The sequence below is a fragment of the Pan paniscus genome, chromosome 5 (genome assembly GCF_029289425.2).
Source record: "Pan paniscus chromosome 5, NHGRI_mPanPan1-v2.0_pri, whole genome shotgun sequence".
Lineage (NCBI taxonomy): Eukaryota > Metazoa > Chordata > Mammalia > Primates > Hominidae > Pan > Pan paniscus.
The window spans coordinates 47,749,825-47,777,558 of record NC_073254.2 but is presented as its reverse complement, the minus strand read 5'-3'; the positions used below and the strand labels follow the sequence as shown (position 1 = coordinate 47,777,558).

Below are 27,734 nucleotides of genomic sequence, written 5' to 3'. Positions count from 1 at the left end.
ATATTCCAATCACCTCTGGTCCCTTCCAGTGACCCTGAACCGCTCAGAGAACGCCCCGTCGACACCGTTCGGGGCGGGCGCCACTACTGGCGCATGAGATGCGCTCAAGCAGAGGGTACTCCACCGGCGAGGATACACCGAGCCGACGGGGATCTCGGTCTCGGCGCCGGAAGCCTCTGAGAGCCGAATCTGGAACCGGATGTGGCTGCTTCCTGCCCCGCCCCCTGCCGAGGGGGCGGGAATCGAGGGCCCTTCGGAAAACCCGGCCGGGATTTCGGTCAGCTACATTCATGGGTTGTGGTAGGGAGGGTAATCCCGTGGGGATGGAGTGACCGGCTCTCTCTCCGCCTGAAACGCTTCCCGCGGGAGTTTTAGCCGTGTTATTGTTGGGGAAGGGAATGTCAAATTCTGCTCCTGCCTTCCCCCAGGGGCTGGAGACTGGAATCTTTATTCCAGTTCAGTGCGGGGCGACGTGGTCTCCAGAATCCCCGAGTGTAGAGGCGGAGGACAGTGGAGCTGGGGACTCGGGCGCCTGGGTCCTGGTCCCTGAGCGTCCAGCGCTCCCCTAGTCCGCGGCCCTGGCTCCTGTCCTCACTTCCTTCCCCTTTTGGCTCCTGCTCTCGGAGCGGGCGGACGCGGGGGGGAGCGGAAAGGGCGGGAGGGCCCAGGAGCCCGGCGGGGGGGTTCAAGGGGGTACGGAAAAGCCGGGGAGGGGACTCGGTCCGGGGCCGGAGACCGACGGCAACAGCGGCTCAGGACCCACGCTGCCCCCACCCCTCCCGAGCAGGTCAGAGCCTGAGCACCCTGCGCGTCCCCGTACTCGTGACCTCCTCCTTCCCCAACTGCACCAAGGGCCCCCCTATTCCACCCTTCTGTTGCCCCCTCCCCCAACCTTCCTGCAGAACTCCCTTCCGGTCTTCTTGACACCCACCCACGTCCCTTCCCTGCCCGGTTCCCCCGCGCCTGCCTGACTCTCCACCCCCACCCCACCCCGTCTCTCCCCAGGCGCCCCCATGGCCCGACCCCGCTGATTCCTTCACTCGGCCATGCTCCCGCGGCCCCTGCGGCTGCTTTTGGACACGAGCCCCCCCGGGGGAGTCGTACTGAGCAGCTTCCGAAGCCGGGACCCCGAAGAGGGTGGGGGCCCAGGTGGCCTGGTCGTGGGCGGGGGGCAGGAGGAAGAGGAGGAGGAAGAAGAAGAGGTGAGACGCGGGTGGTGGGAGGTAGGGGGCGTATGTATTTCTGAAGTCTCCACTTTTCTCTTGTCTCTGGGTCCCTACATCTCCTCCTCCTTGCCTCAGTTATTCTCGCGCCTCCCTGGGTGTCGGCCCGTTTCTCTGCTGCGGGGAGTCCTGGCGTCTCTGTGGTTCTCTGTCAGTGTGACTCAGGACCTGCCCGCAGGAACCTGCCCTGTTCCTGCCTGGAACTTCTGGCTGGCTGTCCCTGCGGGTCTCTGGCCCTCCACCTCTGCCTGCCTGAGTGTGCCTACCTCTCTGAGCAGTGGTGTCTTGGTCCCTGTCTCCCTCCTTGTTTTTGTTTGGCGGGGAGGGGTTTGTTTCCACAGTAACCAGCTCCTCTGACTCTGGGATTGGGGAGGGAACCCTCAGATTTCGTGACCCCTCCTTCCCTCTCTCCCCCTTCCCCCCGCCCCCCCCCGCCCCGCCCCGGTCCTGGGTAGAGGCCGGGAAGCCACGGTTCTGGGACCTGGAGGAAAGATCCTAGGGTGGGTAGAGAGTGGTCATCTGTTTTCATTAGGGATTAATGGTGGTGGCCAGGAGCAGGATTTCGGGCCTCAGGAGGGGCCAGAATTTGGATTTGGGGCCCCGAGGCCCTAAACTCCTAGGTCCAGATCCTAGGTGAGGGCAGGTTGACTGGCAGGGCTGGTTTTTCGGGATCGGTCGGGGGAGGGGCTGGGGCCACGTGACTCTCTGAGTCTACCGCCCCCAACCCCCCATCATCCCACTTCCCCTTTTCCTTTCTGTACTGGGATTGGAGCTGCTACCTTCGGGGGTCCCTTAGGGCTGAGATAGTGGAGGCGCTACCCGAGGGACCAGGGTGAAAGGGTCCTGAAAAAGACTAATTCTCTGGGCTGGTATAGTCCTTGGCCGGGAGGGGCGGGGCATGCGGCAGTGCCTGGACTGAGGTTTCAGCTACCCCTAGTCGCTGCCTCTGGCTTGCTGCCTCTCGCTTCCCTCTCCTGCCCTTTGTACCCTGCTTCTTTGTCGTGTGTGGGTTCAGCTCTGGGGAGAAGGGGCTTTGGGGGTCTCCAGGATCAGAATTCCTGTACTCCATCCACGCCTCCACTGCAGCCCCTTCGACTCCACCGGGGCCCTGAGGCGGCTGGGGTGGGGCTGTCTGGGCCCCAGTAGGGGAGACCTGGGGTCACCAGCTCCCCCAACCCTTCCTCGCACTCGCTGGTACTATGCCCTGCCACCACAGGTGAGGGGTACAGAGGGAGGAGCAGGGCCTGGGGTGAAGGCTGAGGGCAATGGGGGGTGGTGTGGAACTGTCTGACTTCCCCTTCCTTGCTCCTCCAGGCCCCTGTGTCCGTCTGGGATGAGGAGGAGGATGGTGCCGTGTTTACCGTCACAAGCCGCCAATATCGACCTCTTGATCCCTTGGTGAGATCATGACTTTAGCTTCTCACCTCTGACTCTTCATTCCCAGTTTTCCTTCCTCTGGCTGACTTTCTGGCCAGAGTGCTAGGTTGGAGTTCTGGAGTCCTGGACTCTGCTGTGTGACATAGGCCAAGACTTTTGCCCTCTCTGAATATCAGAAAAATGAGTCTGGAACATCTCCTGGGTCTGGGATTGTCCTCAGAAATCTAGGTGCAGAGTGGGAGAAAGGGTTGGCGATCATCTCTCTGTGTTCTCCAGGTCCCTATGCCTCCCCCACGTTCCTCCCGACGGCTCCGAGCTGGCACTCTGGAGGCCCTGGTCAGACACCTACTGGATACCCGGACATCAGGGACTGATGTGACCTTCATGTCAGCCTTCCTGGCTACCCACCGGGCCTTCACCTCCACGCCTGCCTTGCTAGGGCTTATGGCTGACAGGTCAGAGTCATAAGGGACGCAGGGTAGTGGAGTATCTGCCCAGATTTCCTAAAGCCGCAACATCCCACCAAAATAGTCAAAGCCACTGAGGGTTTGGGAAAAATGGACAGATAGATCCTCTTCTCCCCCTCAGGCTGGAAGCCCTTGAATCTCATCCTACCGACGAACTAGAGAGGACAACAGAGTGAGTGACCCCTGGTTCTTAATCTCACAGTCCCCTCTGCCCAGGCTGCAGCTTTACCTCTCACCCTTGGCTGATTCCCTTCTCCCAGGGTAGCCATCTCTGTACTGTCAACCTGGCTGGCCTCTCACCCTGAGGATTTTGGCTCTGAGGCCAAGGGTCAGCTTGACCGGCTTGAGAGCTTCTTACTTCAGACAGGGTATGCAGCAGGGAAGGGTGTTGGGGGGGGCAGCGCTGACCTCATCCGCAATCTCCGGTCCCGGGTGGACCCCCAGGCCCCCGACCTTCCTAAGCCCCTGGCCCTCCCCGGCGATCCCCCTGCTGACCCCACGGATGTCCTGGTGTTCCTCGCTGACCACTTGGCCGAACAGCTGACCCTGCTAGATGCGGTGAGACCCTGACCTCTGGCCCCTATGCCCCCTGACCCCTTACTAACCTCTCCTTGACTCCAGATCCTTTCCTTGCTTCCACCCCTTCCTGATCCAGCTCCTAGCCTCCTCCACCTACCATTTTGATTCTCCCCTTTTCCCTTTGGTCGTTACCCTTCAAACCCTGTGCCCCTCTGGTCCCTTGGCCACCTGAGATCCTCAGATCCCTGATATTGGAAGGCTGACCTCACTTGACTATGAACTTTAACCTCTGACCTCTACCCTCCAGGAGCTTTTTCTCAATTTGATCCCCTCTCAGTGCCTGGGAGGCCTGTGGGGTCACAGAGACCGGCCAGGACATTCTCACCTCTGCCCATCTGTCCGAGCTACTGTCACACAGTTCAACAAGGTGGCAGGGGCAGTGGTTAGTTCTGTCCTGGGGGCTACTTCCACTGGAGAGGGACTTGGGGAGGTGACCATACGGCCACTCCGTCCCCCACAGAGGGCCCGGCTCCTGGAGAAGTGGATCCGCGTGGCAGAGGTGAGAGAGAAGATTGCCCTACGGTTGGCGGCCATGGAATGGAGAGGCCTCCCATAGCCTTAGCTCTCCTCTTTGACCCCCACAGGAGTGCCGGCTGCTCCGAAACTTCTCTTCAGTTTATGCCGTGGTGTCAGCCCTGCAGTCCAGCCCCATCCACAGGCTTCGGGCAGCCTGGGGGGAAGCAACCAGGTGCGGAGGCTGAGGCATTGGACTGGGGTGGGGGTTCCTCAGAAGGCGGGGAAGAGGGGGTGACAGAGCCAGGCCTGTCCTCAGGGCCACTTTTCTCCCTTCCCCAGGGACAGCCTCAGAGTCTTTTCCAGCCTCTGCCAGATTTTCTCCGAGGAGGATAATTATTCCCAGAGTCGGGAGCTGCTCATGCAGGTGAGAGCCTGGTTTGTGGCATTCCCACCTCTCCTTGTTCCCTACTGCTCCCCCATGTCTCTTTTATTTTGTCACCACCAGGAGGTGAAGCTGCAGTCTTCTCTGGAGCCACACTCCAAGAAGGCCCCGAGGTCTGGCTCCCGGGGTGGGGTGAGTGACTAGCGGGGTGGTGGGCTTGGGGGTGGTGATTATGAAGGGGTGAGGAGTATGTTTTGGGGGAGCAGCCTGAAGGATGGGTAAGGGAGGCACAGAGGGGTGAGGAGAATGAAATCTGTTCTCTGAGGCAATGAGGAGGGCAAGTGCGGAGGGATGGAGGGCCCTCACGTCAATGGCAGGCACTTCTGACCCTGACCCCTGACTTCAGGGTGTGGTCCCATACCTTGGCACCTTCCTGAAGGACCTTGTGATGCTGGATGCAGCCTCCAAGGATGAGTTGGAGGTCAGTGGTGTGTGTGTGTGTCATTGCAATGATGTAACAAGTGGGCTGCAGGGTCGGACAGACCCCCCCGCCCCTTGCAAGGGGCTGTAAGGCACAAATAGCTGAGTGTGGGACAGAGCCAGATCTGTTTCTGTGCCAAGTCGCCTCAGTGATCTGTAAATGGGAAACTAGAAATAGCATCTACATTGATCTGTTATAAGGGTTAAATGAATTTGTATTTGTCAAGTGCTTAGAACGTGCCTGAAACGTAAGCACATCTAGGTTTTGTGATGGGCTCCTGCTCTATTGCTAGAGTTTGTTAAATAAACAAATACTGAGACCTTGGACAAGTTCCTTATCCTCTCTGGATAAGGAATCCTGTCGAATTGGATACTATCCAGTCCTCTCATCTGCAAAGCAGACTCGTTGTCTACCTGAGAAATTCAATTTAAAGGGTCAAGTGGAGTGCTTAGGCCATGACAGATTGAGGAGGAAGGCAGGGAGGGATCAAAGAGTCAGAGAGGCTGGAGGGAAGTGGTTGTAAGTTGGATGTGGCTGTGTGTGTTTAAGAGAGGGGATATTCTCTCTCTGTGGCCTGGAAGGTAGGGTTGGAACTTTCACCCCGTCCCCATTTTCCTCGCAGAATGGATACATCAATTTTGACAAGCGGAGGAAGGTGAGCGGAGTGTCTGGGCTGGATGCTGGACTTCCCTATCCATGTTCCAGGAAGGGGAGGGGGAAAAGTCAGGGGTCCCTGAGTTTTGGCTCCTGCAGTTTGAGGGCTCCTTCCCAGGAGTTTGCAGTCCTTTCTGAGTTGCGACGGCTCCAGAATGAATGTCGTGGCTATAACCTCCAACCTGACCATGATATCCAGAGGTGGCTACAGGGGCTCCGGCCACTGACAGAGGCTCAGAGGTGACTGGCGGGTGAGGTTGGGACTCCAGGGTTCTGGCCAGGTGTGGGGGATTGGTGTCATGTCCTGAGCTCTGCCTATTGCCCCCCTAACCCAGCCATCGTGTATCCTGTGAGGTGGAGCCACCTGGTTCCAGTGACCCTCCTGCCCCACGGGTGCTTCGGCCAACATTGGTCATCTCGCAGTGGACAGAGTGAGAGATTCACTGGCTGGGGGGTGGTTTCTTGGGACTTCCACTTTTCTCTGATCCTCCCAATCTCCTGCCACTGCAGGGTTTTGGGCTCTGTTGGGGTCCCTACCCCGCTTGTGTCCTGTGACCGGCCCAGTATTGGGGGAGATGAGGCGCCTACAACTCCTGCTCCTCTGCTGACTCGGCTGGCCCAGGTGAGCTCTGCTCCTGACTCTGACCTTGACGCTGACCCTCACTCTGTAAATGTTTCTTCCTTAAACCTCCCTGCCTTCATGCCAGTCCCATGTTGTTTGTTCCTAGCACATGAAGTGGCCATCTGTCTCGTCACTAGACTCTGCCTTGGAAAGCAGTCCATCCCTGCACAGTCCAGCTGACCCCAGCCACCTCTCCCCACCAGCCTCCTCCCCTAGGCCTTCTCGAGGTCACCGCCGCTCAGCCTCCTGTGGCTCCCCGCTGAGTGGGGGTGCAGAAGAGGCCTCCGGGGGGACTGGATATGGGGGAGGGGGATCTGGGCCAGGGGCCTCTGATTGCCGTATCATCCGAGTCCAGATGGAGTTAGGGGAAGATGGCAGTGTCTATAAGAGCATTTTGGTGAGGGAGCCTTGGGATGGAGTTGGGGTGAAGGATGGTGTCTTGTTGGACTATAAATGTTGTCTGAGGTTTGGGCAGCCAAATGGAATTGAATGTAGTTTTAATTTTGACCTTTGGTTTTGGCAGTTATGTTTTATTTTTAATTTTATCTTCTAAACTCTAGTCTTCAATAGAAGCTGAAATTTGTTTTATTTTGATGGCTATTTTGCATTAGTTGCTACACCTTAAACTTTTGGTGGCCGTGTTAAAATTTCAGAATCAACAGCAGTTTCCCCACAGGGAAGCAGCTCTGTTTCACTGGGCACCATGTGGGCTGGCTTATGGGGTATAGGAAGCCACCATATTGGGTTTTCCTGTTCATTTTAAAGCCTTGGACACAAGTAACATTTTGTGGTTGGGTTCAGTGGCTGAGGGTAGAAGGATGGGAAATCATGGCTGATTGATTGCTCTTTTGGTCTCCTGTTCTGCCAGGTGACAAGCCAGGACAAGGCTCCAAGTGTCATCAGTCGTGTCCTTAAGAAAAACAATCGTGACTCTGCAGTGGCTTCAGAGTATGAGCTGGTACAGCTGCTACCAGGGGAGCGAGGTCAGAGGCCATGAGGGAAAGGCAGACTCGGGAGGAGAGTGGAGTACTTCCACATCTGGGCGGCTGTGGGGGGAACATATGTGTGTGTGCTTTACATCCATCCCCTGAACCTTCAGAGCTGACTATCCCAGCCTCGGCTAATGTATTCTACGCCATGGATGGAGCTTCACACGATTTCCTCCTGCGGCAGCGGCGAAGGTCCTCTACTGCTACACCTGGTGTCACCAGTGGCCCGTCTGCCTCAGGAACTCCTCCGAGTGAGGGAGGAGGGGGCTCCTTTCCCAGGATCAAGGCCACAGGGAGGAAGATTGCACGGGCACTGTTCTGAGGAGGAAGCCCCGTTGGCTTACAGAAGTCATGGTGTTCATACCAGATGTGGGTAGCCATCCTGAATGGTGGCAGTTATATCCCATTGAGACAGAAATTCAGAAAGGTAGCCAGCCACCCTGGGGCAGTGAAGTGCCACTGGTTTACCAGACAGCTGAGAAATCCAGCCCTGTGGGAACTGGTGTCTGATAACCAAGTTGGATACCTGTGTATAGCTTCCCACCTTCCATGAGTGCAGCACACAGGTAGTGCTGGAAAAACGCATCAGTTTCTGATTCTTGGCCATATCCTAACATGCAAGGGCCAAGCAAAGGCTTCAAGGCTCTGAGCCCCAGGGCAGAGGGGAATGGCAAAAAGTAGGTCCTCGCAGGAGCTCTTCTTCCCACTCTGGGGGTTTCTATCACTGTGACAACACTAAGATAATAAACCAAAACACTACCTGAATTCTACTCCCCTGTCCTTGCAGTACATATGAACTGGCTGCTATGAGTGGGGGTGGGGAATTGGCTGAAGGTAGATGCCATGGAACAGGAAGGGGCACAATGTTTTCTGTCCCCATGAACAGAGCAAAAAATGAGGTATTGGTGAAAAAAGTTTCCTCAGAACAATTTCTCTCCAGTAACCTCTCTACCACTGGTCCCTTGCTGCAAATGTGTATAAAACAATTTTAGGACAAGGAAATGGCAGAACAACTTTATGGACAACATATAAACTTGGGAGGACTTATAATACCATAAAGCATTATGTGCTGGGATTTTAAGTCCGTTTAAGCTACATTCAAGCAAATTCTAGGAAGACAGAGGCTGAAAAGTACTAATAGAGATGCCAGGGCTGCTGGGAAGGAGGGTAACCACATTTCATCCTGGGGCCTCAGGTTAGAGAACTGTGTATTCTTTTTCAATTAAACCGACATTCCTAGCAATATGGTATGTTGCAAATGCCCTTCCAAAAGAATCATGCCAACCAAGATGAGGGAGAGTTAAGGGTTGTATATACAGGCAAGAAGTAGGTTTGAAGACATTTAGGATTTCACTTTCAAGAAAGAACACTGTGCCACAAAGAGATTCCAAGTTCAAGAGTTTGAACCTGAGGGGGTAATACAGGTGGTGTGTGTTAAGGTGGAAGGGGCTGTGGGGATATGACAGAAGTGCCTGGTCAGGAAACAGAGCCAGGTGTTTTTACATTTTATTAGCTACAGTATAGATCCTAGAGCTGCCTCATTCCCTCCCCTCCCCTCCCCTCCCCCCACCATGGGGTCAGGCCTTGCCAGGAGCCCCTGCCTTTGCTGCCTGGGCCCGCTGGAACTCCTGCTGCAGCTGAGCAAGGGTCTCCCTCTGTTGCTCTGACTGCCGCTCAAGATCCCGGAGCTGGGATTCGTATCGCTTACTAAGGAGAGACAAGGGAGACAAGCAGAAAGGGAGAAATTAGTAGGACTTACTATGGAGAGTGCTAAACGCAAGAAAGAGATAGGTGGAAAACTTGAGATCCAGGGGAGGGAGAAGAAGGGGGGTTAAAAGGGAAGGAAAGGGTTGGAGGAACTGGAGGACTAGGGGCCACTATGGAGAGCTGTTCTGCAACGGTTCAACACCTCTACTCCAATGGTTCACTTGCATCACAGGGTGCAGCACACGGTGGTGGAATAAAAACTCACATTTCAGCTGTGATATAGTCCAGCCTCTTCCCTACTGTGGCCCGAGCCTCCCCCAGCTCCTGTTTGACTAGCACCGGACCCAGAAGTTTAAAGACCACGTTGGACCCATCCAGCAGGGCCAGTTCCTGATGGAGGGATGGGACATATGTGATCAGAACCATGGCTAGTACAGGTCCCTCCTCGCCCCACAAATCCCAGTCCCTCACCTCTTTCACGATATTATTTTCTGTTAGTTGTGCTTCAAGTTTCTGCCTCCCCGACATGGATTTACTTAAGTCTGGGGATGAGAGGAAAGGCAATTTAGAAACATCAAATGTGCCACCTATCCCCACAATCCTAGTCAGGTGGATATGGATCTGAGGAAGCAGAAAAGGATGGGGGCAGCGGGTGAGTGAATAGGGAAGAGTACTGAGACTGAGGCGGGGAAGTCTCTGCACGCGAGGGCCCAGATGGGGCAACAAACCTTATCTCGGTAATGGCTTTGGGTTGTAAGTGCATTGGGCGAGGCCATACCCACCCTGTTCCCTTACCCTTCTGTAGCTGTTGATATTTCTCCACTTCTCCCTGTAGCTTCTTCTGGATCAGCTCCGTCATGGCGGGGATGAAAGCCTACTGGGTGCGAGACAAGGGCGCTGGGTCTCACTCTCTGGAAGGTACCTGAGCTCCCTTTTCTGATCTGGCCTGCGGAAATGATAGCACTCTTGAGAGGTAGCCCTGAGGGGCACCGCAACCTCCCCCCCGTCCCGGATATCGACTCCACCCTGTCCCCAGGAGATGGTGGGCGAAACGCAAGACCCCAAGCCTCTCAACCGAAATCCTAACCTACTCACGTTCTTCCTTCAGTAGTAATAAACCCGGAAGTAAACAAGGAATGCTGGGAAAAGACTGTGCCGGAAGTTTCTTTCTGACCCTTGATGGGAAGTGTAGTTCTGACATGTTTAGGGAGTGGAGTTCTGCTAAAAAGACTAGACTAGGACATTTTTAGGCAAGATGGGGAAACTAATCCAGAAAAAGAAACCGCACCGCTACTTAGCCCCTGGCCCCGGACCGGCCTTTCTTTTTTAAGTCACTCTTGCATAAGCTGCCGCTCGCGATAAGGTGCCAAAAACTGTTCCGCCCCTCTAAGGAGAGCGTGCCCTCACTCAAGATGGCACCTGGAGAGCTTCATACCTGGTACGCTGCTGATTGGATGAAGGACAGAGGGCTTCCGGGAGTTTTCAAGCCGACTGTGTGGCCTCTGAGAAGAGTTTTGCACGTGGATCGCCTTTCGGGTGGGCGAGATGGAGACAGCCCCCAAGCCGGGCAAGGATGTCCCGCCCAAGAAAGACAAACTTCAGACCAAGAGAAAGGTAGAGGCCTCCCTGGGTGGGAAAGGAAGTTTTTAGCTGTGGGGTCGGGGGGCGGGGCGTGAGTGCGGAGTTCCTGATGTGCCTGTAGAAACCGCGGCGATACTGGGAGGAAGAGACCGTTCCGACCACAGCCGGAGCCTCTCCAGGGCCTCCTCGTAACAAGAAGAATCGGGAGCTCCGTCCTCAGAGACCAAAAAATGCTCACATCTTAAAGAAGTCTCGGATCTCTAAGAAGCCTCAGGTCCCGAAGAAACCCCGAGAATGGAAGAACCCGGAGTCCCAGAGCGGCTTGTCCGGGGTGAGCGTGGGACCTGATGGGTGGCGAGGCAGGTCGCCTCGTGCCTTGAGAGTGAGAGGGTTGGGGTCAATCCAAGGCTGTCTACTAATTGCGTCCTCCTTTCCCCTAGGCCCAAGATCCATTCCCAGGCCCCGCCCCCGTCCCTGTGGAAGTGGTCCAGAAGTTCTGTCGCATTGACAAATCCCGAAAGGTGAGGTCCAGCCGGAGAGTTGGGAAGTGCTGGAGGCAGGGAGTGTCTGGGTGAGTTGGATGGAGGCTGGGACAGGTAGCTCTCCTGTGACCCCACTTATCCTGTGGTTCTTCTGCTACTCCTCCCCACCAACAATGTTATAGCTACTACATTCTAAAGCCAAAACTCGAAGCCGACTTGAGGTGGCTGAAGCTGAGGAAGAGGAAACAAGTATCAAAGCTGCTCGTTCTGAGCTGCTCCTTGCTGAAGAACCTGGGTGAGTGGGCCCTAATCTGGACCCCCATTCCCTGCCTTATGGGGCTGTCTTTTCTCGTTTTTATGTTGGTATACTTGCTTCATATTGGGAAGCTTTACTGCCATCCTAACCCTTGCTTTCAGGTTTCTGGAAGGGGAGGATGGGGAAGACACAGCAAAGATATGCCAGGCTGACATTGTGGAGGCTGTGGACATTGCAAGTGCAGCCAAGGTGAGCCTGAGGAGGTAAAGGAGCCAAGGGATTGATTGGTGGTGCAGGACAATAGAGGAATGGGGGCTAGAAGAAGGCGTTACTGCAGGGCACTCTTTTTTTTCACTCTTCTCTTTCCCAGCACTTTGACTTGAATCTGCGGCAGTTTGGACCCTACAGACTAAACTACTCTCGAACTGGAAGGTAAGGTTGAATTCTAGTGACTCTTGAACTAAGATGTGTTTCCTTAACCACTTCAGCCATTCCCAGTGTATGTTTGGGTTGCTGATGAGGGGAGGGTCCTTCGATTTGCTTGGGTGTGAGGGTAAGCACCTACAGCAACATGTGTCTGCCCGCCTGGAGAGATGGGGCTGGCATGGGGCAGACCTCAAGTTGTATGAGTCGGTGGTCCCCTGCCTTAACACCCTGCCTGCCCCTCACCTCCAACAGACACCTGGCTTTTGGAGGGCGCCGAGGTCATGTGGCTGCCCTTGATTGGGTAACAAAGAAGCTTATGTGCGAGATCAACGTCATGGAGGCGGTGCGGGACATCCGGTCAGTGGCCTCACTGTCAGTGGTCAGTTGGGGTGAGATAGTCCATTCCTGATTGAATGATAGCCTGTGACCTCATTTCCCAATTGAACCACTCTTCCTCTCCCCCAGGTTTCTCCATTCTGAGGCACTGCTTGCTGTTGCTCAGAACCGCTGGCTCCACATCTATGACAATCAGGGCATTGAGCTCCACTGTATCCGCCGCTGTGACCGAGTAACACGGCTTGAGTTCCTGCCCTTCCACTTCCTCCTGGCTACAGCTGTGAGTGGCCATGGAGCTCAGGAACTGGGTGGAAGCCCTTGGGATGACCACCTCTCCTTTAGGACCCCAGCAGAGGGAATACAGAGGGCAATCAGGACTGGGTCATTCTCTCTGTCTTTCTCTCTCAGTCAGAAACAGGGTTTCTAACCTACCTGGATGTGTCAGTGGGGAAGATTGTGGCAGCTCTGAATGCTCGAGCTGGGCGGCTCGATGTTATGAGTCAGAACCCTTACAATGCCGTCATCCATCTCGGACACAGCAATGGTCAGTACCTGGCTTAGTTTTGACTCTGACCATCCTGACTTGCTTTTCTTCTATATTTGTACTTCATGAGTCCCTTAGTTACCCTTTTATTTCCCTTTTTTGTTATCTCTTGGTCTTGAGTTCCCATCTTTCCCATGTTTAGTAACCTCAGGCTTAGGTGTGTATTAGCAACTTTGGTTCTTCTTCTCTTCCAGGTACTGTGTCTTTATGGAGTCCAGCTATGAAGGAGCCACTGGCAAAGATTCTCTGTCATCGTGGTGGGGTCCGGGCTGTGGCAGTAGATTCTACAGGCACGTAAGTCACTGGTGGGGTGAGGTGTTAGGAGTCATAGGTGGGCAGAAAGGTGTGGAAGGCAATGTGCTTTAGGAGCACAGAGTCTAAAGCCAGGATGCCCAGGTTTAAATCGCAGTGTTACCACGGATGGGCCTTGCAAGTATAGGCATATTTCATAACCTCTGTGTGCCACAATTTCCTGACCCCGAAAATGGAAATATGAGTGTCCATTTCAAGGGTCCACAAACTTTTTCTGTAAAGAGTCAGATAGTAAATATTTTATGATTTGCTGATAAGAGGTAAAATCAAAGGGTACCATGTAGGCATTTAAATACCAAGAGAAAACAAATTATCACAACTTTTTTTTTTGAGATGGAGTCTCGCTCTGACACCCAGGCTGGAGTGCAATGGCGCAATCTCAGCTCACTGCAACCTCCACCTCTCAGTGATTCTCCTGCCTTGGCCTCCCGAGTATCTGGGACTACAGGCGCCTACTACAACGCCTGGCTAATTTTTGTATTTTTAGTAGAGACAGGATTTCAGCATGTTGTTCAGGCTGGTCTCGAATTCCTGACCTCAAGTGATCTGCCCGCCTCAGCCTCCCAAAGTGCTGGGATTATAGGCGTGAGTCACTGCGCCTGACCTTTTTTTTTTTTTAATCTTTTGAGAGAGACGTAGTCTTGCTCTGTCTCCCAGGTTGGAGTGCAGTGGCGTGATCTCGGCTCACTGCAACCTCCGCCTCCCAGATTCAAGCGATTCTCCTGCCTCAGTCTCCCAAGTAGCTGGGATTACAGGCACCTGCCATCATGCCCAGCTAATTTTGTATTTTTTTGTAGAGACGGGGTTTTACTATGTTGGCCAGGCTGGTCTTGAACTCCTGACCTCAGGTGATCTGCCCGCCTCGGCCTCCCAAAGTGTTGGGATTACAGGCGTGAGCCACTGTGCCTGGCCCACACATTTTTAAGTTATAAAATTAAACGTAATATGGCCAGGTGCAGTGGCTCACGCCTGTAATCCCAGCACTTTGGAGGCCAAGGCGGGTGGATCGCCTGAGGTCAGGAGTTTGAGACCAGCCTGGCCAACATGGCGAAACTCTGTCTCTACTAAAAATCCACAAAATTAGCCGGGTGTCGTGGCGGGGGCCTGTAATCCCAGCAACTTGGGAGGCTGAGGCAGGAGAATTGCTTGAACCTGGGAGGCAGAGGTTGCAGTGAGCCAAGATTGCGCCATTGCACTCCAACCTGGGCAACAAGAGCAAAACTCCGTCTCAAAAACAAACAAACAAACAAAACATAATACGAGACTGGACACAGTGGCTCATGCCTGTAATCTTAACAGTTTGGTAGGCTGAGGTGGGCAGATCACTTGAGCCCAGAAGTTCGAAACAAGCCTGGGTGACATGGCAAAACTCTGTCTCTACAAAAGATAGAAAAATTAGCCGGGTGTGGTGGTGCATGCCTGTAGTCCCAGCTACTCAGGAGGCTGAGGTGATCCTCCCACCTCAGCCCAGGAGGTTAAGGCCGCAGTGAGCTGTGATCATGCCACTGCACTCTAGCATGGGCAACAGAGTGAGACCCAGTCTCAGAAAAAAAAAATAATAATAATCAAATATGATATTTGTGTAATACAGATCTACTAATGGGAAGAACTGAATTTCTCTTTTTGAGGTTAACATTTTGCCTAATTGATGTACAAAGTTAGTGTTCCAAATGGTCAAATTTGACTGTAGATATTCATGTTCATGCTGATCTGTAGAGATTGCAAGTATTTCATCTTTGAAAACATCTTTTCACACAGTTAGGTAATGATAGATGATATGTGAGGTGCTTGAAATGCTGTGAAGCACTTAACGACTGTGTCACTGTGACTTGTAGTGTACAAAGCAGCAGTGCAAATCAGGATGCTGTAGTCGCTGTCGTGACCACTCGGCTGTGTGTTGTAGAGCAAAAGCAGCCACAGTGTAAGTAAATAGTGTGGCCCCGTTCCAATAAAACTTTATTTGTGGATATTGGAATTTGAATTTCATACAGTTTTCACAGTCTCAAAATATTCTTTTGATTTTTTTTCAACCACTTAAAAATGTAAAAACCATTCTTGGCTTGTGGGCTATACAGAACTAGATGATGGGCCAGGTTTGGCCCATGGGCAGTAGTTTACCAAGCCTTGGTTTAAAGCCCTCATATAAGCTGTTGTAGACATTAAGATGAGTTAAGGCATATAGTTTAGCACAGCGCTTAGCAAAATAGGGAGCGCTGTGTTCATCATTGTCATTCAAGATGATCGTTCTCTCCAGGTCTGGCTGATGTGAGGGGTGGAGGTGGTGTCTGCTTTGGATTTCTGCTGTTCCTGAGGGAGTATCTGCATTTTCCACAGCTTTTCTGTCTGATTTGTATTTTCCTCTGGTTCCTTTTGTCATCAGGTATTCACTGGGCACCTGCTGTGGGCAGGGCTCTGCGCTGAGGTTCTGGAGATAAAAGGATGAATCGTTGAGCCTGCCCTGGTGTGGTGCTCCAGTTATCCTTTAGGTATAAAAACTTGTGGCTATTTTTTTTTTTGAGACAGAGTCTTGATCTGTCACCCAGGCTGGAGTGCAGTGGCACAATCTCAGCTCACCACAACCTCTGCACCCCGGGGTTCAAGCGATTCTCCTGCCTCAGCCTCCTGAGTAGCTGGGATTACAGGCGCCCACAAACCACGCCCAGTTAATTTTTTAATGTTTAGTAGAGATGGGGTTTCACCATCTTGGCCAGGCTGGTCTTGAACTCCTGACATCGTGATCCACCTGCTTCGGCCTCCCAAAGTGCAAGTGTTGGGATTACAGGCGTGAGCCACTGCACCCGGCCATGGCTATGGTTTTTGAGAATGACTGGCCAGGTGATGCATTTATTTATTTTATTACTATTTTTCGAGACGGAGTCTTGATCTGTCACCCAGGCTGTAGTGCAGTGGCGCGATCTCGGTTCATTACAACCTCCGCCTCCTAGGCTCAAGTGATTGTTCTGCCTCAGCCTCCGAGTAGCTGGGAGTACAAGTGCATGCCACTGCATGCAGCTAATTTTTGTATTTTTAGTAGAGATGGGGTTTTGCCATGTTGGCTTGGCTGGTCTCAAACTCCTGACCTCAGGTGATCCGCCCACCTCGGCCTCCCAAAGTGCTGGGATTACAGGCACGAGCCACCACGCCTAGCTCAGGTGATGCCATTAGTTTCTACACAGTTATCCTCTGTCATCCCAGACTCAATGTGTCCATCACTGGATAGGTCACCGCCTCCTAAAGTTTCTCTTGACCTGCTCTCATCTCCCAGAATTTTCCTGTCACCCAGAATTTGACTCAGGTACACACCACCACACCTGGATAATTTTTCTATTTTTTGTAGAGATGGGGTTTCACCATGTAGCCCAGACTGGTCTCTTGTCTTGAACTCCTGGGCTCAAGCGGTCCTCCTACCTCAACCTCCCAAAGTACTGGGATTACAGAGTAATTACTATGAGCCACCACATCCAGCTTGGCCACCAGCTTATTCAAAGTCTCCAGGATGCTGGGACCACCCCCCCCACCACCCGCTCCCTGTTTTTGCATAATTGTATCTTTTTTTTTGAGACGGAGTCTCACTCTGTCACCCAGGCTGGAGTGCAATGGTGTGGTCTCGGCTCACTGCAACCTCCACCTCCTGGGTTCAAGCGATTCTCCTGCCTCAGCCTCCTGAGAAGCTGGGACTACAGGTGTGTGCCACCACACCCGGCTAATTTTTGTATTTTTAGTAGAGATGGAATTTCACCATGTTGGCCAGGCTGGTCTTGAACTCCTGACCTTGTGATCCACCCGCCTGTCCTCCCAAAGTGCTGGGATTATAGGCGTGAGCCACCGTGTCTGGCCTTTGTAATTGTATCTTTGTGAACGAGTGATTTGGTTCTGCCCTTTTTACTCCATATCTATACCAGCGGGGCTCTAGGAGAGTCAGAAGGCCTGCCCAAGGGTTTCTGCCCTCTCTGGGCCACTGGGCCAAAGCTGTAGCTTGCCCTCCGTGGGCTACCTGGGTCAGCCACTCCTGTGCTTAGGGCTTAATCACTAGTTCGCTGAGGCCTGAAGTTTAATCAACACCTTGATGCTGAACAGCTCTGGTCCTTGTGATCTTCAGCCCATCCCTGCTTTTCTCTGGTCCTCCTCAGGAGCTTGTCAGGCCACGGGGGCTCCAGTGATGAGGCTGACCATCTTTCTTAAGAGGTGTTCTGGTAGCTTGTATTATGATTGGATTGCGTTGACTTCTCAAAGCCGAACTGCTGCTTGCAAGTTTAGTAGTACAGTAGACTCCCATTTGGCACTGGGCTGGTCTTTACCCAGGGGTCCCATAGATGGGTGTGTGGAGGGGAGAAGAGCCAGCATGCATCCTTGAGTTGTTAGTTCACCAAAGGATGTGACCCTGTGTTCCAGGAGCGCTCGGTAATTCCTGGTTTGCACTGATGGCCTTTCTCTTTGGTAAAGTCAGGGCGCTGATTATCTTGTCGGAAGTATCCAGCTGGTCCTCTCTTGGGCTCCATCACTGTGCAAGTCTCTACTCATAAGAACTCTTCAGTTCCTTTCTCCTGGGTTCACAGCCAAGGCAAAAAAGAGAGTCCTTGGCCTCTTGGCAAACATACATCCCCTACCTGGCTGGTCCCCCTTCAGCTTCCCTCTCTAAGGAACAACTTGAACATAGAAACTCCAACCTCACCTGTAATCCCAGCACTCTGGGAGGCCAAGGTGGGCAGGTCATTTGAGGCCAGGAGTTCAAGACCAGCGTGGTCAACATGGCGAAACCCTGGCTCTACTAAAAATTAGCGGTGGTGGCACATGCCTGTAATCCCAGCTACTTGGGAGGCTGAGGCACGAGAATCACTTGAACCAGGGAGGCAGAGGCTGCAGTGAGCCAGGGTCATGCCACTGCACTCCAGCTTGGGCAACAGAGTGAGACCCTGTCTCAAAAAAAGAAAAGGAACTCCAACTTCTGAAAGTAAACAACTTATGCAGTACATGATTCCTGGAGAGGATTTGGTCACCAACCTTCCCTCCTTCCTTCCAGGGAAAGCACACAGAGGGGCAGGGCAAGGGCCTCCAGTGCATTACTTCCCCACTTCCCTGAGTAGGTCTTCTCAAGTCCTTGGAGCCTTCACTTGGTGATTTGTCACTGCCAGAGAGCAATGTTGGGATCATGAGCTGTGGGTCCTCAGTCTGACTTTAAAGAAACCTCACAAATTGTCTGCTCCTGATTTTCCTGACCATGTTTCCCACCAATCCTGCTGACAAACCTCTGCTTCCCTCTCAGTCTCAACACTCTGGTGTTAATGCATTTGAACCTGCTGTGTATCTACTTCCTGTAATTTTTTGAGAATTATCTAGAATGGCTCAAATCCCACCTTTCCCATGAAGCCTTTCTGACCACTGCACATGCTCCTTCCCCTTGCTGGGCTGTGTGCTGCATGTGTGTACAGGGGGACATCACATTTAGGTGCAGCCTGTCGTGTGGGTGTTCCTTTTGACGCCTGTGTCTTGAGAGGGCTGTGTGGTGTTAGCAGGTTAGAGGCAGATGCTAAAGAGACAGGCCTGACCATTCACTGACCTAGCTTTCCTTTCCCTGAGCTTCAGTTTCCTCACCTCTTAAAGGGAAATAAAAATAGTAAGAGTTGTGTGCAGCTTAACTGAGAGGATGCCTGCGGAGTGTTCAGGGTGATGGCAGTGGTTATTACTGTTAATCTTTTTCTCCCCAGCCAGACTTGATGCCTGGACTTGGCCACAGCTTGCTTGGTAAACCCATTTACTGACATATTAATTGATCCCTCTTCTCTCACCAGGTACATGGCCACCTCTGGCCTAGACCACCAGCTGAAGATCTTTGACTTGCGAGGGACGTACCAGCCTCTGAGCACTCGGACCCTGCCCCATGGAGCAGGGCACCTGGCCTTCTCCCAGAGGGGACTGCTGGTGGCGGGAATGGGTGACGTTGTCAACATCTGGGCAGGGCAGGGCAAGGCCAGCCCACCCTCCCTTGAACAGCCCTACCTCACCCACCGGCTCTCAGGCCCTGTGCATGGCCTTCAGTTCTGCCCCTTTGAAGATGTGCTGGGGGTGGGGCACACTGGGGGCATCACCAGCATGCTGGTCCCTGGTGAGTGGGCCAGGGGATGGGGCTTGAAGTGAATGAACTCTGGGTGGAAGTTTGGGCCAGAGACATCCAGGAACTGGGGGCTTAGTTGGGCTGGAGCTGTTGGACTGAGGTTCTTCCTTATGGCTCCATGCTTCTCCCTCCCTCCCTTCAGGGGCCAGTGAGCCCAACTTCGATGGCCTGGAGAGTAATCCATACAGAAGCCGGAAGCAGCGCCAGGAGTGGGAGGTGAAGGCCCTGCTAGAGAAGGTGAGGCCCCCCTGCTGGAGAGGGTGAGATTCCCCCCACTGCTGGAGAGGGTCAGGTTCCCCCGTCCTGGAGAGGGTGAGGTTCCTCCTTTCTGGAGAAGGTCAGGTTCCCCCCTGCTGGAGAAGGTCAGGTTCCCCTCTGCTGGAGAAGGTAAGGTTTCCTCTTCCTGGAGAGGGTGAGATTCCCCTCTCCTGGACGGGGTCAGGTTTCCCTCTGCTGGAGAGGGTGAGATTCCCCCTGCTGGAGAGGGTCAGGTTTCCCTCTGCTGGAGAGGGTGAGATTCCCCCTGCTGGAGAGGGTCAGGTTTCCCTCTGCTGGAGAGGGTGAGATTCCCCCTGCTGGAGAGGGTCAGGTTTCCCTCTGCTGGAGAGGGTGAAATTCCCTCTCCTGGAGAGGGTCAGGTTCCCCCCTGCTGGAGAGGGTGAGATTGCCCCTGTTGGAGGTGAGGTTCCCCTGCTGCAGAGAGTGAGGCCCCTGCTGCTGGGGAAGGTGTGGTTTGGGGTTGGAGGTAGAGAAAGCTCTCCTGATGTCTCATGCTGGGGGTCTTGGGTAGAGGGGTTCAGCAGCCTCCCTGGCTTCTCTTTTTGGTGCTACCCTCCTGTGGCTCCTTGCTGAGTCCTGTCCCTCTGTGACACCCCCAGGTACCTGCAGAGCTTATTTGTCTGGACCCACGAGCCCTGGCCGAGGTGGATGTCATCTCCCTGGAGCAGGGAAAGAAGGAGCAGATAGAGAGGCTGGTATGGAGCAGGCCCCTGAATGCCCAGGCCCATCTTCTCCCACACATCCTCTCCCCACCATGGCTTGTCCCCAGAAGTGCGGCCAGCAGGTGGGTGCTGCCAGTTCCCTGACTCCGAGGCTGTAACAGATATCACTCCTGTCCCCTCCCTCAGGGCTATGACCCGCAGGCTAAGGCTCCCTTCCAGCCAAAGCCAAAGCAGAAGGGCCGCAGCTCCACGGCAAGCCTGGTGAAGAGGAAGAGGAAGGTCATGGATGAGGAACACAGGGTAAATGAGCATTGGGATGGGCCGGGCCTTCCACAGGCTGCACCCTCCTGCTTGTGCCTCTGCCCTTGTCAGCCTGCCACTTCTCACTCTGTGCCTGTGTCCTCCCCGTCTCCGGTCCCCAGGACAAGGTCCGGCAGAGCCTTCAGCAGCAGCATCATAAGGAGGCGAAGGCCAAGCCCACGGGGGCCCGGCCATCTGCCCTGGACAGATTTGTGCGCTGAGCCAGACTCCAGGGTTGCCTGGGAACAGTCTCTCCCCAAGATCACCTGTAGGGAAATGAGTGTTCCCTGGAACAAGGAGGTGGGGGCAGTGTGGCCCCTTCCCCAACTGGGGGTGGACAGCTGTCTCCTGGGGTGGGTTGGTATTAAAGAGGAAAGCGATTTTTTGGATAATGTGTCTGGATCATCTTGTGGACCTGTTCCCCTCCCCCTTGCCAAGCATGAGGCCATTCTAGGATCGGAGGGGTCAGTGTCCTGCCTCTACCCCCACCCCATACCTTGTTGCTGCTGTGGCCTTAGCTTTGCCTTTTAGGGGCCTTCCTCCTCAGAGAGGCTGTCCTCTCTCCCATGTCCCTGGAGATGTCCTTCCCATGCAGCAGGGTCTGGCAGCCTCTGGGCTCTCCAGGTTTGTGGTGTTCTGGGGGTCCTGGTGAAGACCACACTGCACTCGAAGAAGTGGAGACAAGTTTATTGAGGAGCTTGACACCCCTCTTCTGCCCTAGCTTGAGAGAACAACTGCAGCATTTTTTTCTTTTTCTCTTCCCGATGACCATCTTTTGGGCTGGCGGGCCAGGCCCCTGGGTGTCTCCCATATCGCTGTCTTTAGTGAGACTGAGGATCTGGTATAAGGAAACAGATCAGCTGCAGCCAGTGAGGGCCCCTGCGTTGGGCCTGGGAGAGAGAAGGTCCTGTTCCTGCCTTTCCTGTGGCCCCAGGCACTCTCAGCTCTGAAGCCAGGCTATTGCTCGACACCGCAGGATGCCCAGGACTCCCTGGAACCAGGAGCAAAAGGGCGCAGTCCTTTCCCCGTCAGAGCCACCCACCAGCTTCCAGGCTTCCTGCATCTTCCAGGGGTCCAGCCTGTGGGACGTCAGCAGGAATTTCCCATAGCAGCACCGGTCTAGCGGGTAGTGGGTGGCACCAGCCAGCTTGACACACTGTGTTGGGGCGAGGCCTCCTCGTCGGGCACTTACCCCCACAAAGACATCCTCTAATGGGAGAAGGGGTGCCCGGCTGGCCACCTTGAGAATGAGCTGCACAGCAGACGCTGACAGCACATACCCCGTGCCTGAGGCATAGGGTGGAAAGGGGCCCCAGGTGTGAGGCCACTGCTCCTCTGATACGCGGTGCCTGCCCCCCGGTGTCCGAGAGGGGTTCACGCGCCAGTGCACCCGGCCCAGGTACAGAAGAGGCACTTCCTCGCTGTGCAAAACCTGGCCTCCTTCCTGCTCAGCCTCTCTCTGGGGTTCCGTGCTTCTCTCCCATTGCCCCCAACGGCCCCCTCGCAAGACCAGCTCTGATACCAGTTCAGGGACGTTGACATACACATCATCGTCCGTCTTGAGGACGTATCGGGCCATGGGGCAGTGTTTCTCAGCCCAGTTCAGCCCGCTGAGGGTCTTTAGGGTGAGGTTGCGGTAGGAGTCCTGGAAGGCGGCCTGCAAGATATCCCCCTGGGCTGCTGACTCCGAGGCCAGGTCACTCCCCTGGGAACCCCACACGGGGTGCTGTGCGTTCGGCTCTCCCAGCAAGAATAGCGTCTGTACCCTGAGCCCCCGGGCCTCGCGCAGCCCGCCCCACGAAGCCCGAATGGCGTTTCTCTGGTTCAGGTTCTCCGGAGCCGTGCACACCAGGATGAGCAGGAAGGGAGGGGCCCCGGGACCACTGCAAGCTTCCTGGTTGGGGATCAAGAGGCGGGGCAGGGCCAGGGGCGGCCCCGGTGAGGCGGGGGCTGGGAGCAGGGAGGCTAGTGAGAGGCTCAGCAGCTCCTCCCCCAGCCCCGAAGGCCCGAAGAGGGTCCAGACGATCACCAGCAGCAAAGCGGCGAGAAGGAGGCGCCGGAAGAGCCTGAGCTGCATGGTGCGGCGTACTCCGAGGGGATCCGTAAGAGCGAAGGGCGGAGACTAGCTCCCCGGGCCTGGGTCACGGCCGGGGACTTAACCGACCACGCCCGGGATGCGGAGGACGGAGCGCGCGACCGGGACCAGCGCACCCTGGGGGGCGGGGAGAGGCGGTGCAGCTGCGGACCGCGGTCGAGGCATGCTGCGGGGGTGGCTACCTTGTCGCCGCGGCCTCGCCGCCAGCAAGCTCCGCTCCATGGCTGGCCGACTGCGGCACTCACGGCCCCTCCCCCGCCTCGCCCCGGCGGCCGGTCTGCCGCCCGCTTCCGCGTTGCGCGCTCCCATCCCCGCCGGAAGCGGCGTCGGAGCAGCGCGGCAGGGCGAGGAAACCCGGGCGGGTGGAGTGGCACCAAACGGAGTGAGACCGGTCTGTCCAGCCGCTCCCCATCCCAACCCACCCACGTACTCCACCAGGGAGACCACACCCTTCATAACCAACGTCCGCGTTTTTGCCTTTGTTGCTTCGGTCACAGCCCGAAGGATTTTCCCTTATGACTAGATGACCCCTTAAAAAAAACAAAAACAAAAACAAAAAAACCGAAGACCTGCAAACTCACCTTAACTGCAACTAGCTAGGCTCAGCTAACCCACTCCACAATGATGCTGCACACCAACCCCAGGGTGTTGGTCTCTAAACTGGTCTGGGTCAGCCCCTCAAGGCTGAACTGTTTTCCCCTCACATTTCTCTTTACAGAGAGGGACATCACTAGCTACATATAGGGAGACTGGGGGGTCTGCAGCATCACCACTGCTAAAACTAATAGCACTGTGTGGCAACTGAGTAGGGCAGCTCTAAATGGAAAAAGGACCCAGCACTTTAACATTCCCTATTAGAATGGACAGAAAGGACAGGAAGCCATAGGTATATAAACTATTTATTAACAGACAAGGCCTACAGACTTATTTCTTCTTGGACACACCCACGGTGCGGCCACGGCGGCCAGTGGTCTTGGTGTGCTGGCCTCGGACACGAAGGCTGCAGGTAAAAAGAGAAGGGTCACAGGTCATGCACAGCAGAAACAAAAGGTTGGGGAAAAAGAAGAGCGAGTAGGAGGAATGCTGAGTCGAGGTAGGCAGGGAGATGAGACCCCCCACTCACCCCCAGAAGTGACGCAGCCCTCTATGGGCCCGAATCTTCTTCAGTCGCTCCAGGTCTTCACGGAGCTTGTTGTCCAGACCATTGGCTAGGACCTGGATTCAGAGGAGGGGGCAAGGGATGTTTTATCCCCTGACCTCCTATGCCCAATTCTGTTAGGACCCTCCACCCTTCCTCTAATCCTGCCCTCATTTCAGTACACACCTGGCTGTATTTCCCATCCTTTACATCCTTCTGTCTGTTCAAGAACCAGTCTGGGATCTTGTACTGGCGTGGATTCTGCATAATGGTGATCACACGTTCCACCTGGCAGGCAGACCAAGGTCAGATCTAGATGGCCCCCTTTCTGAGGCTGACCCCACCCCCAGCCCCCTTCCTTGTCCTCACCTCATCCTCAGTGAGTTCTCCCGCCCTCTTGGTGAGGTCAATGTCTGCTTTCCTCAACACCACATGAGCATATCTTCGGCCCACACCCTGAATGAAGTGAGGGGTTTCGGAATTAGTGTTGAATCTGATTTTTAAATTCCTTTATAGCCTCATTCAAAAAGCTCACAAAGGTAGGATCTGCAATAATCTATTTTGCAATCCCCTAGGTCACCCTTTCCTCACCCACCTTTCCAGATATAAACCGTTCGACAGAAGGTTAACTTTGGGCCGGTCGCAGTGGCTCACGCCTGTAATCCCAGCACTTTGGGAGGCCCAAGTGGGCAGATGACATTGAGGGCAGAAGTTCAAAACCAGCCTGGCCAACATGGTGAAACCCTGTCTCTACTAAAAATACAAGAAAAGTAGCTGAGCATGGTGGCAGGTGCCTGTAATCCCAGCTACTTGGGAGGCTGCAGCAGAATAGCTTGAACCTGGGAGGTGGAGGTTGCAGCAAGCCAAGATCACGCAACCACACTCTAACCTGGGCGACAGTGAGACCCCGTCTCAAAAAAAGAAAAAAGTAACTTTGTTCAGGGGTATGACTGAATCATGAACACAGAATTTAGTATTACAGACAACCCTTTGAAAGCAGGCAGTATCTTTTTTCCCCCCCATTGCTCAGCATATGTAGTTGTCACTAAGTGCCTTCTGATTCTTGCATTTAGGAGAACAAGGGGCCTGCCACTCCAAGCTGATGCAGTAAACCAGGGTCTTATGAGTTACAGGCTTTGGTTAAGGTATTGGGCTGTCAGTTCCTCAGAATCTCTAAGGGTCACAATTATTTAGGCAAATCACTGTATCCCCATAATCAAAGTATTCCAAGATCACAAACTCAATTTTGTCAGTGCCCAGAACTGACTGTCCAAGTTATTATAAAAAGAAACTAATGCTTACATTGGTAGCATCACATCAACACCAGCACTAGCACCCATGCCATCTGAACTCATGAACCAAAGTGATTTGGAGAGTGAAGGAGGAACTGAATAGTGAGCCCTGCCCCTCATTTTGTCCAACTAGAACCTCAGAATGTGGCCCTATTTGGAAATAAGGTCGTTACGGAAATAATTAGGTAAAATGACGTTATATTTTTGATTAGGGTGGGCTCTAGATCCAATGACAAATCATGAGAGACACACGAAGAGGACCATGAGATGACAGCAACAGATTGGAGTAATGCAGCTACAAGCCAAGGAACACTAAGGATTACTGACAACCACCAGAAGACAGGAAGAGGCAAGGTAGGATTCTTAAGTGCCTCCAGCGCCAAGAGTAATTTTCTGCTTAGTTTATATGAACTTGTTACAGTAGGCTCCAGGAAACTAAAACAAATGGCAGTTCCTATCTGCAAGAAAGAGATCAAGGGTTGGCTTCACCGTGGCTCATGCCTGTATGCCTGTAATCCCAGCACTTTAGGAGGCTGAGGCTGGAGGATCACTGAGCCCAGGAGTTCAAGACCAGCCTGGACAACACAGCAAGATCCAGATTAGCCAGATGTGGTGGTGCACACCTGTAGCCCCAACTACTTGGAAAGTTGAGGTAGGAGGATTGACTTGAGCCCTGGAGGTCGAGGCTGCAGTGAACAGTGATTCCGCCACTCCAGCCTGGGCGACAGTCTCAAAAAATAAATGTGGCTGGGTGCAGTGGCTCACGCCTATAATCCCAGCACTTTGGGAGGCTGAGGTGGGTGGATCACCTGAGGTCAGAAGTTTAAGACCAGTCTGACCAACATGGTGAAACCCCATCTCTTCTAAAAATACAAAAATTAGCTGGGCGTGTGCCTGTAATCTCAGCTACTTGGGAGGCTGAGGTTGCAGTGAAATAAGATTGCACCATTGCACTCCGGCCTGGGTGACGGGGTGAGACTCTGTCTCGGAATAAATAAACATGACCAAGGGTCAAATTATTAGGTTGATTCAGAAGAGAGCAGGGTCTTTCAAATTTATTTATTAATTAAGTGATGAGGTTTCACCATGTTGACCAGGCTGGTCTCGAACTCCTGACCTCAGGGGATCCGCCCACTTCAGCCTCCAAGTGAGCCACTGCACTAAGCCTCAAATTTAATTATATGTTTACAAGTGAAAAGATTTACTTCAAAATGGGTGTGGGAAGAGAGATAGATGAAATAAGATTTCGAATTTTTAGTTAGATACATCCATGAAGGTTATTCTCTATTACACTTATGAATGCTGCACCTCTACTTAAGCCTCACAGCCGGTCTCTGAAATAAGTACAGTATTTCACACTGCCTTATTAGTTTCACAGAGCACCCAACAGAAGGAATTTCCCTCTACGAATTCCTCAACAGAGCCAACAGTATCCCTACTACTATCCATTCCCTAACGTCGCCTAAGTACCTACCATGCAACAGAAGCCGAGAAGACAGGCCTAGCCCTGCACGCATGGACACATACTGGTAGGCTATTTCCACAACTAACTACACATTCTGACTTAAGGGAAAAAAAAGAACGTTATGTATCTAGAAAGCCAGGAATTCATTAGGTTTGTGGAGAGAAATACTCAAGTGAAATAATATTCTTGCATTCATTGATTCGATTCTTAAAAGCCAAAGAAAGATGGATGTACTCCTTCACACTTCGACAGGAAAGGAGTGTCAATTATGGCATCTGAGTAAATGTCCCACTCAGACTTCTTCCACCCTCCATCTACAGGCTTCTTCACACTTTTTATCTGTTGGTATTTCTACTTATTCCTCAAGATGCCCAATAATCCTCCAATTCTCAGGGAATATAAATTTCGCAGGAAGGGTTGCTGTTATGATGGTGGGATGGGTAAAGAAACCGAATCTAGAAGAAATCTCACAAGCTCGTGGTTCAGGAAAATCTTAACGAATTCGGGTGAGCAACCATACCTCCTCCCCACTTCCCCAGGTGAAATGTTTTGGCTTGACCTTAGACCACTCTCTTGGCTTTAATCACTTATTTTCTGTGGTAAATGCTAAAGGGGTCAGTCTCTCCCTAAACCACTTTCTTTTCTTAATCCAGCAGTCAAGGTGATCTGGATGAGACTCAAGTCTCCCCAACCTTGCTTCATTTTTGCTTATGTCTTCACAACCCAATTCTCATTTACATTCCCTATTCCTTACCCTACTTCACTTACCTTAATGGCAGTGATGGCAAAGGCTATTTTCCGCCGCCCATCGATGTTGGTGTTGAGTACTCGCAAAATATGCTGGAACTTTTCAGGGATCACTAGAGACTAGTTGAAAAAGTACGGGGGAAGAAATCAGACACAGTAAAACAGTAAGGCCGATAAGGCAAACGAACTTCATACAAAAAGGTTAAGCCTGTCACACAAGTGGCAAGACACCCGCCCCCCATTCCTTAGGTTTTCACACCACAGAGCAAACTCCTCAGTCCTGCAGAGTAGGCACATGAAGCGTTCAAGCTTGGGAAAATGCAACCTCTGGAGAGAGGAAGCAGGTCTCCTGCCCATTCCCAAAAGTGCGTGGCAAAAGCCAGAGTTCCCCATATACGCCCAAGCCTTAGACAGCTTTCGTGCGCCCGAGCAGTGACCCTTCCTCGGGCCCGCTCTCCGGAATTGGAAATCTTTGGTGTCCCTTTCCAGGGACGCGATCCAAGGCTCCATACAGAAAGTCGCAGGCCCTCAGGACAGGACGTTTCCAGAACCCTGACAGCCGGCTTTCCTTGCCCGAGCTGCGATGTCGCTGGATCACGGCACGGATTCCAGTCTTACCATGGCTGCAGCACAAGCGGCGGCGTGTAGGCCTCCTGTGGAAGAGAGAGCGGAAGTGACGCGATATCATTATATAGCTTCCAGGAGGAAGAGGCGGTGCGATCTAGGAGAAGTGCTTCCGGAAACTGTTTCAGCGCGACCTGGCTGGATTT

The 27,734-nt window shown here is 53.4% G+C and overlaps 5 protein-coding genes across 10 annotated transcripts; 2 read left to right on the top strand and 3 right to left on the bottom strand.

Moving 5' to 3' along the window:
- Window positions 1-102: 102 nt before the first annotated feature.
- On the top strand, window positions 103-8,000 carry RGL2 (ral guanine nucleotide dissociation stimulator like 2). Of its 4 annotated transcripts, XM_003808574.5 has the most exons (18): window positions 299-787; window positions 1,006-1,202; window positions 2,538-2,621; window positions 2,877-3,055; window positions 3,189-3,239; window positions 3,328-3,625; window positions 3,894-4,145; window positions 4,231-4,334; window positions 4,442-4,526; window positions 4,608-4,676; window positions 4,891-4,965; window positions 5,588-5,620; window positions 5,738-5,859; window positions 5,955-6,050; window positions 6,130-6,241; window positions 6,348-6,638; window positions 7,110-7,224; window positions 7,341-8,000. In XM_003808574.5, exons 2-18 carry the CDS (start codon window positions 1,047-1,049, stop codon window positions 7,550-7,552), a joined length of 2,334 nt encoding a protein of 777 aa, XP_003808622.4. In that variant the 5' UTR covers window positions 299-787; window positions 1,006-1,046; the 3' UTR covers window positions 7,553-8,000. The 4 variants fall into 4 exon arrangements, with proteins under 4 accessions (XP_063460889.1, XP_003808622.4, XP_003808623.4 ...); XM_063604819.1 differs by lacking the exons at window positions 299-787; window positions 1,006-1,202 and adding an exon at window positions 103-277; XM_003808575.5 differs by lacking the exon at window positions 1,006-1,202.
- Window positions 8,001-8,720: 720 nt separating this feature from the next.
- PFDN6 (prefoldin subunit 6) lies at window positions 8,721-10,510 on the bottom strand. 3 transcript variants are annotated; one of them, XM_055113471.2, is made up of 5 exons: window positions 10,373-10,510; window positions 9,733-9,883; window positions 9,409-9,479; window positions 9,203-9,327; window positions 8,721-8,937 (listed from the first exon to the last, which is right to left on the bottom strand). In XM_055113471.2, exons 2-5 carry the CDS (start codon window positions 9,794-9,796, stop codon window positions 8,808-8,810), a joined length of 390 nt encoding a protein of 129 aa, XP_054969446.1. In that variant the 5' UTR covers window positions 9,797-9,883; window positions 10,373-10,510; the 3' UTR covers window positions 8,721-8,807. The 3 variants fall into 3 exon arrangements, with proteins under 3 accessions (XP_054969446.1, XP_008958901.1, XP_008958900.1); XM_008960653.5 differs by lacking the exon at window positions 10,373-10,510 and adding an exon at window positions 10,033-10,141; XM_008960652.5 differs by lacking the exon at window positions 10,373-10,510 and adding an exon at window positions 10,025-10,064.
- Window positions 10,410-20,616, top strand: WDR46 (WD repeat domain 46). Its single transcript, XM_003808576.6, has 15 exons — window positions 10,410-10,551; window positions 10,640-10,849; window positions 10,959-11,039; window positions 11,183-11,295; window positions 11,418-11,505; window positions 11,627-11,688; window positions 11,935-12,039; window positions 12,148-12,298; window positions 12,427-12,562; window positions 12,757-12,856; window positions 18,664-18,977; window positions 19,129-19,223; window positions 19,865-19,960; window positions 20,114-20,227; window positions 20,350-20,616. Exons 1-15 carry the CDS (start codon window positions 10,483-10,485, stop codon window positions 20,446-20,448), a joined length of 1,833 nt encoding a protein of 610 aa, XP_003808624.1. The 5' UTR covers window positions 10,410-10,482; the 3' UTR covers window positions 20,449-20,616.
- Window positions 20,617-20,898: 282 nt separating this feature from the next.
- B3GALT4 (beta-1,3-galactosyltransferase 4) lies at window positions 20,899-22,732 on the bottom strand. Its single transcript, XM_008960654.4, has one exon. The coding sequence runs from the start codon at window positions 22,302-22,304 to the stop codon at window positions 21,168-21,170; it is 1,137 nt and encodes a 378-aa protein (XP_008958902.1). The 5' UTR covers window positions 22,305-22,732; the 3' UTR covers window positions 20,899-21,167.
- Window positions 22,733-23,205: 473 nt separating this feature from the next.
- Window positions 23,206-27,720, bottom strand: RPS18 (ribosomal protein S18). The gene is made up of 6 exons (XM_003808586.4): window positions 27,583-27,720; window positions 26,986-27,084; window positions 23,830-23,916; window positions 23,647-23,748; window positions 23,446-23,537; window positions 23,206-23,322 (listed from the first exon to the last, which is right to left on the bottom strand). Exons 1-6 carry the CDS (start codon window positions 27,583-27,585, stop codon window positions 23,247-23,249), a joined length of 459 nt encoding a protein of 152 aa, XP_003808634.1. The 5' UTR covers window positions 27,586-27,720; the 3' UTR covers window positions 23,206-23,246.
- Window positions 27,721-27,734: the final 14 nt, after the last annotated feature.

Excerpts from the sequence above, each read along its gene's own strand:
- RGL2 (XM_003808574.5), top strand. The coding sequence starts at position 1,047 with ATGCTCCCGCGGCCCCTGCGGCTGCTTTTGGACACGAGCCCCCCCGGG. Across the intron at positions 3,626-3,893 it reads AGCTGACCCTGCTAGATGCG|GAGCTTTTTCTCAATTTGAT; the intron begins GTGAGACCCTGA and ends TCTACCCTCCAG. Across the intron at positions 6,639-7,109 it reads GTGTCTATAAGAGCATTTTG|GTGACAAGCCAGGACAAGGC; the intron begins GTGAGGGAGCCT and ends CTGTTCTGCCAG.
- WDR46 (XM_003808576.6), top strand. The coding sequence starts at position 10,483 with ATGGAGACAGCCCCCAAGCCGGGCAAGGATGTCCCGCCCAAGAAAGAC. Across the intron at positions 10,552-10,639 it reads AACTTCAGACCAAGAGAAAG|AAACCGCGGCGATACTGGGA; the intron begins GTAGAGGCCTCC and ends ATGTGCCTGTAG. Across the intron at positions 12,040-12,147 it reads GAGGCGGTGCGGGACATCCG|GTTTCTCCATTCTGAGGCAC; the intron begins GTCAGTGGCCTC and ends CCTCTCCCCCAG.
- RPS18 (XM_003808586.4), bottom strand. Across the intron at positions 23,749-23,829 it reads GAGAACTCACTGAGGATGAG|GTGGAACGTGTGATCACCAT; the intron begins GTGAGGACAAGG and ends TCTGCCTGCCAG. Across the intron at positions 23,538-23,646 it reads AGGATGGGAAATACAGCCAG|GTCCTAGCCAATGGTCTGGA; the intron begins GTGTGTACTGAA and ends CTCTGAATCCAG.
- PFDN6 (XM_055113471.2), bottom strand. The coding sequence starts at position 9,796 with ATGACGGAGCTGATCCAGAAGAAGCTACAGGGAGAAGTGGAGAAATAT. Across the intron at positions 9,328-9,408 it reads AAAATAATATCGTGAAAGAG|GAACTGGCCCTGCTGGATGG; the intron begins GTGAGGGACTGG and ends TCCCTCCATCAG. Across the intron at positions 8,938-9,202 it reads GACTATATCACAGCTGAAAT|TAAGCGATACGAATCCCAGC; the intron begins GTGAGTTTTTAT and ends GTCTCTCCTTAG.
- B3GALT4 (XM_008960654.4), bottom strand. The coding sequence starts at position 22,304 with ATGCAGCTCAGGCTCTTCCGGCGCCTCCTTCTCGCCGCTTTGCTGCTG.